The sequence below is a fragment of the Pelobates fuscus genome, chromosome 4, assembly GCF_036172605.1.
Source record: "Pelobates fuscus isolate aPelFus1 chromosome 4, aPelFus1.pri, whole genome shotgun sequence".
In the NCBI taxonomy this organism is placed as follows: Eukaryota; Metazoa; Chordata; class Amphibia; order Anura; family Pelobatidae; genus Pelobates; species Pelobates fuscus.
The window spans coordinates 342,674,605-342,690,364 of NC_086320.1; the positions used below are offsets into that span (position 1 = coordinate 342,674,605).

The 15,760-nt window shown below is 50.3% G+C and overlaps 1 protein-coding gene across 2 annotated transcripts in view; it reads left to right on the forward strand.

Annotated features, from left to right (window-relative positions):
- The first annotated feature begins 3,574 nt into the window (after positions 1-3,574).
- The window catches only part of NMT2 (N-myristoyltransferase 2), a 71,322-nt gene continuing 59,136 nt past the window's right edge, over positions 3,575-15,760 (forward strand). For both annotated transcript variants that reach the window (XM_063452477.1, XM_063452478.1), the window contains exon 1: positions 3,575-3,705. In XM_063452477.1, the coding sequence (XP_063308547.1) occupies positions 3,596-3,705 (110 nt within the window). In that variant the 5' untranslated portion in view covers positions 3,575-3,595. The remainder of the gene's footprint in view (positions 3,706-15,760) is intronic.

The window sequence follows — 15,760 nt, forward strand, 5'->3', positions numbered from 1 at the left end:
GGTATACTGACAGACAGTCCCATGTTGGGAATACTGACAGACAGTCCCAGGGTTGGGTATACTGACAGACAGTCCCAGGTTGGGTATACTGACAGATGAGGTACAGACAGTCCCAGGTTGGGTATACTGACAGACAGTCCCAGGTTGGGTATACTGACAGACAGTCCCAGTGATGGGTATACTGACAGCCAGTCCCAGTGATGGGTATACTGACAGACAGTCCCAGTGATGGGTATACTGACAGTCCCAGGTTGGGTATACTGACAGACAGTCCCAGGTTGGGTATACTGACAGACAGTCCCAGGTTGAGTATACTGACAGACAGTCCCAGGTTGGATATACTAACAGTCCCAGTGATGGGTATACTGACAGACAGTCCCAGGTTGGGTATACTGACAGACAGTCCCAGTGATGGGTATACTGACAGACAGTCCCAGTGATGGGTATACTGACAGACAGTCCCAGGGTTGGGTATACTGACAGACAGTCCCAGGTTGGGTATACTGACAGATGAGGTACAGACAGTCCCAGGTTGGGTATACTGACAGACAGTCCCAGGTTGGGTATACTGACAGACAGTCCCAGTGATGGGTATACTGACAGACAGTCCCAGTGATGGGTATACTGACAGACAGTCCCAGTGATGGGTATACTGACAGTCCCAGGTTGGGTATACTGACAGACAGTCCCAGGTTGGGTATACTGACAGACAGTCCCAGGTTGAGTATACTGACAGACAGTCCCAGTGATGGGTATACTGACAGACAGTCCCAGGTTGGATATACTGACAGACAGTCCCAGTGATGGGTATACTGACAGACAGTCCCAGGTTGGGTATACTGACAGACAGTCCCAGTGATGGGTATACTGACAGACAGTCCCAGTGATGGGTATACTGACAGACAGTCCCAGGGATGGGTATACTGACAGACAGTCCCAGGGATGGGTATACTGACAGACAGTCCCAGGGATGGGTATACTGACAGACAGTCCCAGGGATGGGAATACTGACAGACAGTCCCAGGGATGGGTATACTGACAGACAGTCCCAGGGATGGGAATACTGACAGACAGTCCCAGGATGGGTATACTGACAGACAGCCCCAGCTATGGGAATACTGACAGACAGTCCCAGGGTCAGGGATGGGTATACTGACAGACAGTCCCAGGTTGGGTATACTGACAGACAGTCCCAGGTTGGGTATACTGACAGACAGTCCCAGGGATGGGAATACTGACAGACAGTCCCAGGGATGGGAATACTGACAGACAGTCCCAGGTTGGGTATACTGACAGAAAGTCCCAGGTTGGGTAATCTGACAGACAGTCCCAGGTTGGGTATACTGACAGACAGTCCCAGGGATGGGTATACTGACAGACAGTCCCAGGTTGGGTATACTGACAGACAGTCCCAGGTTGGGTATACTGACAGACAGTCCCAGGGATGGATATACTGACAGACAGTCCCAGGGATGGGTATACTGACAGACAGTCCCAGGGATGGGTATACTGACAGACAGTCCCAGGGATGGGTATACTGACAGACAGTCCCAGGTGGGGTATACTGACAGACAGTCCCCCCCCCCCAGGTTGGGTATACTGACAGACAGTCCCAGGATGGGTATACTGACAGACAGTCCCAGAGATGGGAATACTGACAGACAGTCCCAGGGATGGGAATACTGACAGACAGTCCCAGGGATGGGAATACTGACAGACAGTCACAGGGATGGGTTGGGTATACTAGCAGATTAGGTACAGACAGTCCCATGTTGGGTATACTGACAGATGAGGTACAGACAGTCCCAGGTTGGGTATACTGACAGACAGTCCCATGTTGGGTATACTGGCAGACAGTCCCAGGGATGGGAATACTGACAGACAGTCCAAGGGATGGGAATACTGACAGACAGTCCCAGGTGGGGTATACTGACAGACAGTCCCAGGGATGGGAATACTGACAGACAGTCCCTGGATGGGTATACTGACAGACAGTCCCAGGTGGGGTATACTGACAGACAGTCCCCCCCAGGTTGGGTATACTGACAGACAGTCCCAGGTGGGGTATACTGACAGACAGTCCCAGTGATGGGTATACTGACAGTCCCAGGTTGGGTATACTGACAGACAGTCCCAGGTTGGGTATACTGACAGACAGTCCAAGGTTGAGTATACTGACAGACAGTCCCAGTGATGGGTATACTGACAGACAGTCCCAGGTTGGATATACTGACAGACAGTCCCAGTGATGGGTATACTGACAGACAGTCCCAGGTTGGGTATACTGACAGACAGTCCCAGTGATGGGTATACTGACAGACAGTCCCAGTGATGGGTATACTGACAGGCAGTCCCAGGGATGGGTATACTGACAGACAGTCCCAGGGATGGGTATACTGACAGACAGTCCCAGGGATGGGTATACTGACAGACAGTCCCAGGGATGGGAATACTGACAGACAGTCCCAGGGATGGGTATACTGACAGACAGTCCCAGGGATGGGAATACTGACAGACAGTCCCAGGATGGGTATACTGACAGACAGCCCCAGCTATGGGAATACTGACAGACAGTCCCAGGGTCAGGGATGGGTATACTGACAGACAGTCCCAGGTTGGGTATACTGACAGACAGTCCCAGGTTGGGTATACTGACAGACAGTCCCAGGGATGGGAATACTGACAGACAGTCCCAGGGATGGGAATACTGACAGACAGTCCCAGGTTGGGTATACTGACAGAAAGTCCCAGGTTGGGTAATCTGACAGACAGTCCCAGGTTGGGTATACTGACAGACAGTCCCAGGGATGGGTATACTGACAGACAGTCCCAGGTTGGGTATACTGACAGACAGTCCCAGGTTGGGTATACTGACAGACAGTCCCAGGGATGGATATACTGACAGACAGTCCCAGGGATGGGTATACTGACAGACAGTCCCAGGGATGGGTATACTGACAGACAGTCCCAGGGATGGGTATACTGACAGACAGTCCCAGGTGGGGTATACTGACAGACAGTCCCCCCCCCAGGTTGGGTATACTGACAGACAGTCACAGGGATGGGAATACTGACAGACAGTCACAGGGATGGGTTGGGTATACTAGCAGATTAGGTACAGACAGTCCCATGTTGGGTATACTGACAGATGAGGTACAGACAGTCCCAGGTTGGGTATACTGACAGACAGTCCCATGTTGGGTATACTGGCAGACAGTCCCAGGGATGGGAATACTGACAGACAGTCCCAGGGATGGGAATACTGACAGACAGTCCCAGGTGGGGTATACTGACAGACAGTCCCAGGGATGGGAATACTGACAGACAGTCCCTGGATGGGTATACTGACAGACAGTCCCAGGTGGGGTATACTGACAGACAGTCCCAGGGATGGGTATACTGACAGACAGTCCCAGGTTGGGTATACTGACAGACAGTCCCAGCCAGCTGTTCCCCAGCTCTGCCAGTAGAAGGTACTGTAGTGGAGGAGGCGCCGTGTGCAGGTCCTTCCCGTGGCCGGCAGAGGGCGCTGCCCCCGGTGCATTGTATTGGAGGTGCGCTCTCTGGCAGTCCCTCTCTGTGTGTCTGGACCGTGATGGCGGAGGACAGCGAGTCCGCGGCGAGCCAGCAGAGCCTGGATCTGGACGACCAGGACACCTGCGGCATCGACGGCGACAACGAGGACGAGGTGGAGCATGCGAAGGGGTGAGGAGGCCGCGGGGAGTGCTGGCTGGCTGGGTGGGTGGCATGGCTGCCTGGCAGTGTGGCTGCATTGCCCGGGGAGGGGGCACAGGCATTGTGTCCATCACACCATGGGCACTGCGAGGGGCCCCAGGAACCTGGCCCACAATGCATCTGGGCCCCTGCCTGGCATTGTCTGGGGCTCTCCTACATAGCTCCATGTGCAGCCAGTATGGCTCACAGCACACCATGATTATTTATTAAACCTGCCAGGGCTGAGACTGCAAACCCACAACTCCCATCACTGCCAGGCCTGGGGACTGCAAACCCACAACTCCCATCACTGCCAGGCCTGGGGACTGCACACCCACAACTCCCATCACTGCCAGGCCTGGAGACTTCAAACCCACAACTCCCATCACTGCCGGAGCTGGGGACTGCAAATCCACAATTCCCATCACTGCCAGGGCTGGGGACTGCAAACCCACAATTACCATCACTGCCAGGACTGGGGACTGCAAACCCACAACTCCCATCACTGCCAGGGCTGGGGACTGCAAACCCACAATTCCCATCACTGCCAGGGATAGGGACTGCAAACCTACAATTCCCATCACTGCCAGGGCTAGGGACTGCAAACCCACAATTCCCATCACTGCCAGGGATAGGGACTGCAAACCCACAATTCCCATCACTGCCAGGGATAGGGACTGCAAACCCACAATTCCCATCACTGCCAGGGCTGGGGACTGCAAACCCACAATTCCCATCACTGCCAGGGCTGGGGACTGCAAACCCACAATTCCCATCACTGCCAGGGCTCGGACTGCAAACCCACAATTCCCATCACTGCCAGGGCTGGGGACTGCAAACCCACAATTCCCATCACTGCCAGGGCTGGGGACTGCAAACCCACAATTCCCATCACTGCCAGGGCTGGGGACTGCACACCCACAATTCCCATCACTGCCAGGGCTGGGGACTGCACACCCACAATTCCCATCACTGCCAGGGCTGGGGACTGCAAACCCACAATTCCCATCACTGCCAGGGCTGGGGACTGCAAACCCACAATTCCCATCACTGCCAGGGCTGGGGACTGCAAACCCACAATTCCCATCACTGCCAGGGCTGGGGACTGCACACCCACAATTCCCATCACTGCCAGGGCTGGGGACTGCACACCCACAATTCCCATCACTGCCAGGGCTGGGGACTGCAAACCCACAATTCCCATCACTGCCAGGGCTGGGGACTGCAAACCCACAATTCCCATCACTGCCAGGGCTGGGGACTGCACACCCACAATTCCCATCACTGCCAGGCCTGGGGACTGCACACCCACAATTCCCATCACTGCCAGGCCTGGGGACTGCACACCCACAATTCCCATCACTGCCAGGCCTGGGGACTGCACACCCACAATTCCCATCACTGCCAGGCCTGGGGACTGCACACCCACAATTCCCATCACTGCCAGGCCTGGGGACTGCACACCCACAATTCCCATCACTGCCAGGGCTGGGGACTGCACACCCACAATTCCCATCACTGCCAGGGCTGGGGACTGCAAACCCACAATTCCCATCACTGCCAGGGCTGGGGACTGCAAACCCACAATTCCCATCACTGCCAGGGCTGGGGACTGCAAACCCACAATTCCCATCACTGCCAGGGCTGGGGACTGCACACCCACAATTCCCATCACTGCCAGGGCTGGGGACTGCACACCCACAATTCCCATCACTGCCAGGGCTGGGGACTGCACACCCACAATTCCCATCACTGCCAGGGCTGGGGACTGCACACCCACAATTCCCATCACTGCCAGGGCTTGGGACTGCAAACCCACAATTCCCATCACTGCCAGGGCTGGGGACTGCACACCCACAACTCCCATCACTGCCAGGCCTGGGGACTGCACACCCACAATTCCCATCACTGCCAGGCCTGGGGACTGCACACCCACAGTTCCCATCACTGCCAGGGCTGGGGACTGCACACCCACAGTTCCCATCACTGCCTGGGCTGGGGACTGCACACCCACAACTCCCATCACTGCTAGGGCTGAGACTGCACACCCACAACTCCCATCACTGCTAGGGCTGAGACTTCACACCCACAATTCCCATCACTGCCAGGGCTGGGGACTGCACACCCACAATTCCCATCACTGCCAGGCCTGGGGACTGCACACCCACAATTCCCATCACTGCCAGGGCTGGGGACTGCAAACCCACAATTCCCATCACTGCCAGGGCTGGGGACTGCAAACCCACAATTCCCATCACTGCCAGGGCTGGGGACTGCAAACCCACAATTCCCATCACTGCCAGGGCTGGGGACTGCAAACCCACAATTCCCATCACTGCCAGGCCTGGGGACTGCACACCCACAACTCCCATCACTGCCAGGCCTGGGGACTGCACACCCACAATTCCCATCACTGCCAGGCCTGGGGACTGCACACCCACAATTCCCATCACTGCCAGGGCTGGGGACTGCACACCCACAATTCCCATCACTGCCAGGGCTGGGGACTGCAAACCCACAACTCCCATCACTGCCTGGGCTAGGGACTGCACACCCACAACTCCCATCACTGCCTGGGCTAGGGACTGCACACCCACAACTCCCATCACTGCTAGGGCTGAGACTTCACACCCACAACTCCCATCACTGCCAGGGCTGGGGACTGCAAACCCACAATTCTCACCACTGCCAGGCCTGGGGACTGCAAACCCACAATTCCCATCACTACAAACCCACAGCTCCCATTAATGCAAGCCAGGCCTTGCAGCTACCTACCCTGGAGAGCCATCACAATTACTGTGAATATAATACACTGCCCACCTTCCTATGTTTTTGTTTCATTTAATTCAGTAACAATGTGGCAATGTATTACAGTATTGTAGAATGGGTTAAAGCCCAGATTATGCTGGTGGTATGCAGTTAATTTAACAATGTTTTTCCCCTCATTGAACCAGTTATTCTAAGCATGGTTAAGATCTTAATTTTGATTTTAAATTTAATTTTGTTCTATTAATATTTTGTGTGTGTGACCGGTAGTGTGTGTTCTTATGATCACCCCTTGCTCATCTCATGCTATAGGTCTGGTTCCCCTTCTACGTGTCATCTTGCTTTTCCTACTAGTAATTCCCAGAGGCATGTTTGCCTGACAAAGTCTGGTGAATACAGCCCATCTGTATTACTCTTTGGCCCTTTTTATTCCTTGTAAGAAGCAATGGCTCTCCAGCAGTCCAGGACTACCTTGCTCATTATTTTTAGCCAGCAGCAGGAGTTATGAAGTTGAGTGACTATCTGAACATCAGAAGAAATATATTTTCCAGGATCTACAGTGCCAGAATTTAGCCATCACTTGTCTTGGCCAAATAGAGGATTACGTTTCCTATAACCCGATCATTTTAGTCTTGGGGCACATTTTTGTATTCAGGGCTTACAATTTTGAGTCATACACTAGTAGCCGGGCCTTAAAAGTTGCCACTGCAAGTTTGGAGGCTCAATGGCAGGCTCACCAGGGGGAATTTTCACTTGCCAATCGCTAGTGGCGAGTAGAAATTTTGAGCCATGTGTATATATATTTTTGATCTGCTTCAGAGTTTGTTTTTAAGCTGCAATTATTATTTACTATTTGGTATTAAGTGCAGGGGGGCCGACACCATCACTGCTGACAATTGAAAGGGTTACATTGGCAGCAGCAGGAAATGTTAATTTGCTGGCACAACCCTCTAATGATCCCTTATTTAATCTAATAGCGTTATTATACATATCCAGCCTGATAATTACGAGCATTCATTATACGTTGGGACACACTTGCTGCGCACGTCATTATGCTTGTTTTTATTTACTTTAAAATACGTATAGTGTGTGTCTTTTGGTACTTTGACCTCTGATCCGTTCCCCCACCGATCCCGCTTCCAGTGTCTGCATTTTATTATATTGCTTCAGAAATTCCCATGTGCCGCTTTCATTGTTGTAACTATCAAAAAATTATCGACACATTTGTACTTTTCAAACACAGGATCTGTATAATGGTGTCATATCTGTTGCATTGGAGTTCGTCCACTGAACGAGGAATATTCCGAAAATTTACAAGAGTTGCATTAGACTGAAGTAGCCAAATTGGGGAAAAACCTCAACAGCTTAGCTATTTATTCCGGCCTATCATTTGCAATCCCCCTGTTAGCCTTGTTGTATCCTGGTCTAGTCAAGAAATCCCTCCCGTCTTCCATGCTAGGCCTCTGCATCTGTCTTAGCATCTTTACAAGAATTCTGTTCATTATTACCTTCATCTTGTTTTAGTTCTGTACAATAATTGCTACATTGTCCTGAAACAATCACTTTGATAAAAAAAATGTCCAGCTCTTTGCTGGCTAGTAATAACCTACCGTATATAGCCACACAGCAAATTAAGTACTTCTGTGATATATTACAGGCTCGTAACATGTTTATTATTGCAGTATACTCCATGTAAATCAGAAATACGTTTTCTCTGCATAATGATCCCTATTTCAACGGTCGAGGAAAGGTTAAGGTTTCCCTACTCTTACAACCGGTGCCAATTAAAGGCCTGCCATATATATCCTGATTTTGGCTATCTCCATATTTTTTATTGTGTTGTTTGTAAAGCATGAACGCAGTGTTTTTTTAATGAGTAAACAGCCAATTGAAGATGAATGATGAATGGTTTAGGCATGCAGAAAATATAAGTTGATGAATGCCATCAGATAGGACTGGTATAAGGTAATTAAAAGAGCACTAATGCATTAACTATGCTAATGAGAATGCTTCTAACCCTTAATTCAAGAAGAGGGTGCTCAGTGTGAACGCTGAATGATTCAACTTGAAACCCCATCAGCTCACATGTTGAGAAATGTGCCCTTTCTGTCATGTACACCCCCGCTAGCCTGTCATTTGGTCTCCTTTACTTATTGTATTGCAGATAGGGGATTCACTGCAGTTTCAGCATGCGTCATTGGCAGTTGTGGTCACAACACTCGGCTCTGTTGTGTGGGAAGTCGCACACCAGATATTTTGCTGCCCTTAGAATAGGGCTTGCATTCTGGTTCTGCCTGCATAGCACCCTCGATCTGACAGCCAGAACCTTGAAGCCTGCCTAATGATTCTTTGTGCTTTGTTGAGGTTAAGCACAGTGAATTTTATTAACCACAAGAGTCTGTATGTTTAATCCCCATCACATCAGGGATGCCTCTGTGCTTGCCTTCCTCTTTTTGTGTGTGTGCAAGTTTAAGTCGTAAAGTAAAAGCACTGATTATTCAATAAACTCTGACAGGTTTCCAAAACACACACTTTTTTATTGTTTAGTTGTAACAAATTCTGTGTTTCTAGAAGTGACTATATATAAATACGTTTGAAATAATATTCTGAACAGATCTATACTATATGTTTAATTTAAGTCAGGGGGGCCCAAAAGGTAGAGCCCCAGATGTTGTAGAACTACAACTACCATGATGCTTTGCATGCCTTTGGAATGCCTTCAGAATGACAAAGCATCATGGAAGCTGTAGTTTGAAAACATCTGGGGATCTACCTTTTGGCACGTCCGATCTAAGTTAAGGTTATACACTGAGCTGGTTTGGTATATGACCTAACTCCCAAACCCTCAATGACAAGTAATGTGTGTGTATTCATATTTAAAACGTTTTCCACAGCACTGTACAATGGGTAGGCGATGCATACGTGAGAATTCAACAAAAGTTCGACTATAAATGAGAGCTAGTTATTGCCTTGCTGTAATGTGTTTATGTATGTAATTATTAAGAGCATGTTTTCTCAGCAGCAAACCAGATTCCTTGTTAGTGATGTCCCGAACAGTTTGCTGGCTAACATAGCTTGTTCGCCACGGATGGCGAACATATGCGATGTTCGGTCCGCCCCCTATTCGTCATACAACATCATACCTGATGTTTTAAAGCACGTTATTCTGAACAATTTAGGAATGTTAGGTGATTTATGCCCTTTATGGATTAAAACCAGACTCTGCATCAACTATGTAATTTTCCATGGGAGTTTTGCCATGGATCCCCCTCCAGCATGCCACAGTCCAGGTGTTAGTCCCCTTGAAACAACTTTTCCATCACTATTGTGGCCAGAAAGAGTCCCTGTGGGTTTTAAAATTCGCCTGCCTATTGAAGTCTATGGCGGTTCGCCCGTTCGCGAACATTTGCGGAAGTTCGCGTTTGCGAACAGAATATTTTATGTTCGCGACATCTCTATTCCTCGTTTTCACATTGCAGTTAAAACATTAGCTCACTGCTTTCTACTGCTGTAAATGTATCTTCGAACTACCTAATAATGTAGAGTGTGTGCATTGAAAGCCTATGTGTGCATTAAAAGTTTTATGGGTGGCTATAGATTGGGTATTCCCATCAAATGACAATTTAACTTTTTGTTGGGTGTTTAGGAAAATGCAGCACGTGTTTTTAAACTGCTGTTGTGGTATTAACCACAGACAAATAGGCAATCAGAATTTCTCCAGAGTCAGAATTTCTCCAGAGTGTAATGTGCTCATGGTGCCTGGAGTCTCTAAATGCAGTATTTTAACTATGAAACGTCGCACACACAGAGTTTAACCATTTTGTTGCCGGAGGTTTAACTCCACTACTGGCTGCGTTGTTTGGTTGTCCTCAGCCAAGACAAGAGTAAAGGGTGACTAATGCGAATCTTGTGCAAATTTGGTGTCTCACGTACAACACGCCAGACAGCCAATGGCACCATGCCTCTCCCTATTATTTTAATTTGGGGATTCCGTTGACAAGCAGAGCAAGGGCTACTCAAACCACAACCAGTGTTGGAGTAACCCTTTAATAATGTCATAGCTATCGCAATCTTAGCATCACAATACTTTTCAATGACACGCAACCTACCAGTTCAGTGAAAAGGGGCCCATGTACCTTAAACAGTTATGCTTATGTGTTTGCGATCCTTCTGAATAGAGCGTTAACACATTAGTGCAACCATCAGATGTTTAGAATCAAATCCAACACCAGAAAAGGACATACTTAATAAACAACTGAAAACACCATAACCATTCCTAGCCAATCAATGCCATTCAAATTTGGATGGAAATTACATTGCTAATGCAAAATTATAGCTTCTGTATTGGCAACATGGAGAGTGAGAGGCATGTCCACAGAAACCTGGGGAATCTTCAGTTTGTTTTAAACCACTCAAAACTGATATGTCTCCGTACTCTGGGATTGCCCCTGTAGTAATTATAGAGTTACAGGTTAATTACACATAAATATGCATTTCATGTTAATTTTACAATCGTGGAGTATCAATCTCGAGATTGTGCTTAAAAGAACACTCCAGGGGGCGGGACTTCCGGTCCCACGGAACGGTCGCATGGTGTGAAAGCTCCGTGATGATAGTGGCCCAAACCGACAAAAAAACGCGGCTTTCGGATAACTACCTACTTGTCACAGCAGCACTAACTTGGGGAGACCTCACCCTACACGATGGCACCCCCAAAAGCACAGCGTGCATCAGATTTCTTCCGCCAAGGCAGACGAGATAAGACGCGGCCGGAACAAGATGGCGGCGGCTCCCACTCACCAACGCCTGCCTCAGACCAAGGATCAGACACAGAGACCACACAGCCTCCCCCTGGGGAGATCTCCATGTCGGAGAAAAGAATGGCGGCTATGCTACAGGAGCTCCGCTCCTCTATGAAGGAGGATCTACAACTGGCGGTTAATGACATCCGCCGAGAGGTACATGAGGTGGGCAGCCGTTTAAACGCTTTAGAGGAAAAAACTGACGATCTCTGCCTTGCCAATGATGGCATTCTGGAGAGAGTCCACAAATTAGAAGAAGAGCAAACACGTTTAAAGGTCAAATTGGCGGACCTAGAGGACAGGTCGCGCCGAAATAACATCAGGGTGCGTGGGGTTCCTGAAACTATATTAGGAGCTGACCTCCCAGGATACCTCCAACAACTCTTTAAAGCCATACAGCCGACCATGGACCTGGCGGACCTCCGACTGGACAGGGCACACAGAGTACCTAAACCTGTGAACTTGGCCCAAGATATACCCAGAGACATTGTCACAAGGCTTCATTACTTTAGCGCCAAAGAGGCTATACTCACAGCGCAACGCCAAGCCACGGCAATGCCCCCAGGATATACTAATATCTCATTGTATGCTGACCTATCTCCCATGACAATGGCTAGACGAAGGGACTTTGTAAACGTTACAAAATGCCTCCGCAATCACAAGATCCCCTACCGCTGGGGCTTCCCTACGAAACTATTAATCTGGAGAAATGGATCTCTAACGAAACTGGATGACCCGGACCAGGGAATGAACAAGCTGAAAGCCTGGGGCCTATTCCCGGACCGAGCGCCTACCGGCACCCCCGCATCCCCGAAAAGAGTGGCCCAGGAGTGGACCAAAGTTCCAAAAAAGAAATGACTGGACCGCTGCGCACCTCCCCCTGCTACGGATTTCACAATCTCACCTGCCGGGCCCCTCATGAGACCCTACATGATGAACTTGACCCCCTTAATTTGCCTGCAGGAGAGGGACCGAGTCTGGAGGCGATTAAGTATTTCACCGCGTGAGTAAGCAAAGTACTGTCTGCCACCCCATAACCCCACATGGATGGGCTGCAGCTGCCCTAAACATTATATGTTATGACCCCATGCCCTGGGCAATACACCCCACCCTTAGGGCTGTTTCCCCCTCTCTGCTGTCACAAGTGACCATGTACAGATGAGTCCCCATATGGCCCGGAGCTGCCCACATGCTTTCCAACCCATCTGGTTCCAATACCTGTGGTACCCCTGCACAGAACATTGTGCGCATGCCATGGACAGCGACGAGAGAATGAACGATCTTTGGGGTCCCCCTCATGCCCGCTAGAAGTATCCTCCATGACCATGTAGGCCACTTCTGAACCTGGATCGTTACCCCGCCTCCCGCTGAGACTCGCACCTGCGGTGTTACATCCCCAGTGCAGTGGGGTTCGTGCATCCGCGGGTCAGCCTCGACATAATGCTGTTATGCTTTATGAGATGTATATACTTTTGTTTTGTTCACTGTTTCCCCCCTCAGTTATCTGTTATGTTTTACCCTAGCCCCCCCACCCCTCTGGAGATGCTGAACACCTCAGGTTACGCACATAGCGGAGATCCCTCCCCCTTACAGCCGCCACAGCAAACAGGGAGTCGGGAAAGGCGCTGTCGCCTGGGCACCACACAGGGTCCCCCCAGCCTTCTCAGATGACCCCCCTTCACCAGTTTAATGTTCTCTCCTTAAACGCCCGTGGCCTGAACACACCACAGAAGCGCAGGCTCGCCCTCTCCCAGCTCCATGCGCTGCAAGCCGCAGTAGCCTGTATACAGGAGACCCATTTCTCTATCACAAACCCCCCGAAATTCTCCTCTGCCAGATACCCCGCCTCCTACCATGCCCTGGCGCCCAACAAAACAAGAGGAGTTAGTATCCTATTCCACTCAGATTGGAACTTTACTTGCTCCACGGAGTATAAATGTGCTGAGGGTAGACTGCTGATTTTAGTTGGCATGCTCAATGGTGTCCCTGTGACGATAGCGAACCTGTATGCCCCCAATACCAACCAATATGCCTTCATTAGGAAATCTCTGAAAAAGCTGGATAGACTACGACAGGGCCAGACATACGTATGCGGAGACTTTAATTGTGTCCTAGACCCTGATCTCGACAGATCGGACAAGCCGGGCTCCCACCCTCGCTCCACCTCTCTCGGCGAAAAACTCTCTGCCCTCATACACTCCCATGGCCTATATGACACGTGGCGCTCATTGTACCCAGCAACTAGGGACTACACATACTACTCGATGGTCCACGACCAATACTCTCGTATAGATATGTGCCTAGTAGACTTAAAAACCCTGGACACACTGGCCAAGGTCACTATCGACTCTATCACATGGTCGGACCATGCCCCCCTGCTGTCCTCCTTCACCACACTGCACCCAGTCAGGGGACGAGGAACATGGCGCCTCAATGAGTCGCTTATAGATCAAGCTGAAAATAATGTAGAGGTGAGGAAAACCATAGTGCACTACTTTGCGGAAAACCAGTGTCAAGACACGCCCGAGACAGTGACATGGCTAGCCCATAAGGCAGTGATACGAGGGGTACTGATTAAAAAGGGAGCGTCATTGAGACGCAAAATTGCGGAAACCAGTACCGCACTACTTAGGGACCTGAAGATAGCTGAGGATCTCCACAAATCCTCACCCACAGACACACACAGAAGGGAAGTTAATAAGATCAGGGCGGCCCTAGAAACCCAGCAACTTCAGCGAGTGGAGAGGGCACTCCGCAAACTCAAGTGTGATTACTACAGACAAGGGAACAGGGCAGGGAAGCTATTAGCCGCTCAGCTACGCGAAAAAGCATCCCAGATGCGGATAGCACACTTAGTGGATAACGCGGGAACAAAACTGACGAACCCCAAAACAATAGTGGATGAGTTTGCGACGTTTTACGGGGCACTCTACAACCTTGCCTTAGACCCTCTCCAACACCAACCGACTCCGCAGGAACTAACCACCTACCTGGACGGGGTGGGACTCCCCCAGCTCTCTAGCGACCAAGCCTCGCCCCTTAACAACCCTATCACCCCCGAGGAAATCTCTAGAGCACTGAAGGACACTCCTAGACATAAAGCCCCTGGCCCAGACGGATTTACCACCCACTACTATCGAGTCTTTGAAGACCTACTGCTCCCACACCTGACCTCCCTGTTCAACAACATCATGGAGACAGGCTGCATACCCCCCGAAATGCTGGAGGCCACCATAATCACTATCCCCAAACCAGGCAAACCCACGGACCTCTGCGCAAATTACCGCCCTATTTCATTACTCAATGCCGACACAAAACTGTTTGCCAAGGTATTAGCTAACAGAATACGCCCCCTTTTATGCACGCTTGTCTCCCCAGAGCAGTCGGGCTTTGTCCCAGATCGCCAGGTGGAGGACAACACCAGGAGGGCATTAGATGTACTGGAGCTCATGTCCAAAAATAAAACGCAAGGACTGTTGATGGCTCTGGACGCAGAAAAAGCCTTCGACAGGCTTCACTGGGGCTACATGACGGAGGTCCTTCGCAGATTCGGATTTCCTGAAAAATTTCTCGGAGGCCTCCTGTCATTGTACTCCTCCCCGACAGCTACGGTCATGAGCTCCGGCTTCATATCCCGTCGCTTTGCCCTAACGAACGGTACGAGGCAGGGGTGTCCATTATCACCCCTCATATTTATCCTAGCTTTAGAACCCCTGCTACACAAAATTAAAATGGCCCGGAACATTGCAGGAGTCCCCTCGCCAATAGGTCCCCAAAAAATAGCCGCCTTTGCCGATGACATCCTCCTATTCCTGACCAACCCGACAGTCTCCCTGGACCATCTCCTGTCCCTACTCCAAGAATATGGCCGAGTATCCTACTATAAAAATAATGTGGCAAAAACACAGGTGCTACCTATGAACGTCGCCACCTCCCACCTCACTGCCCTACAAGCCCTACACCCCTTTGACTGGAGGAAGGACACTCTCTCCTATTTAGGTACACATCTGGCACCTTCGCGGCACTGCCTCATACGACACAATCATGAAAAGTTACTAACTAAAGCAGAGGCGCAGCTGGAGAGCTGGGGGGCCAAAAACACCTCTTGGCTGGGCCGAGTCAATGCCGCCAAAATGATCATTCTCCCACAAATCCTTTTCCTCTTCCGAGCCCTCACTATTGAGCTCCCAAAGCGGCTACTGCAACGATTTCAGCGCATGCTCAACGCGTATATTTGGAAAAAGAAACCGCCAAGGGTTTCCTTAGCGAGCATAACCCTACCCATGGGTGGTGGAGGAGTGGGAGTACCCAACATTCCCAAATACTATTTAGCTACAGTCCTATCCCAAATAGCACGCTTACTGAGGGCCCCAACACGCCCCCTGTGGTACCACCTGGAAACCGCAACTATCGCACCTCACACTCTATTGGACCTCCTATGGGTCCCACTCAAATCTCAACCCCGACACTCTGGCCTG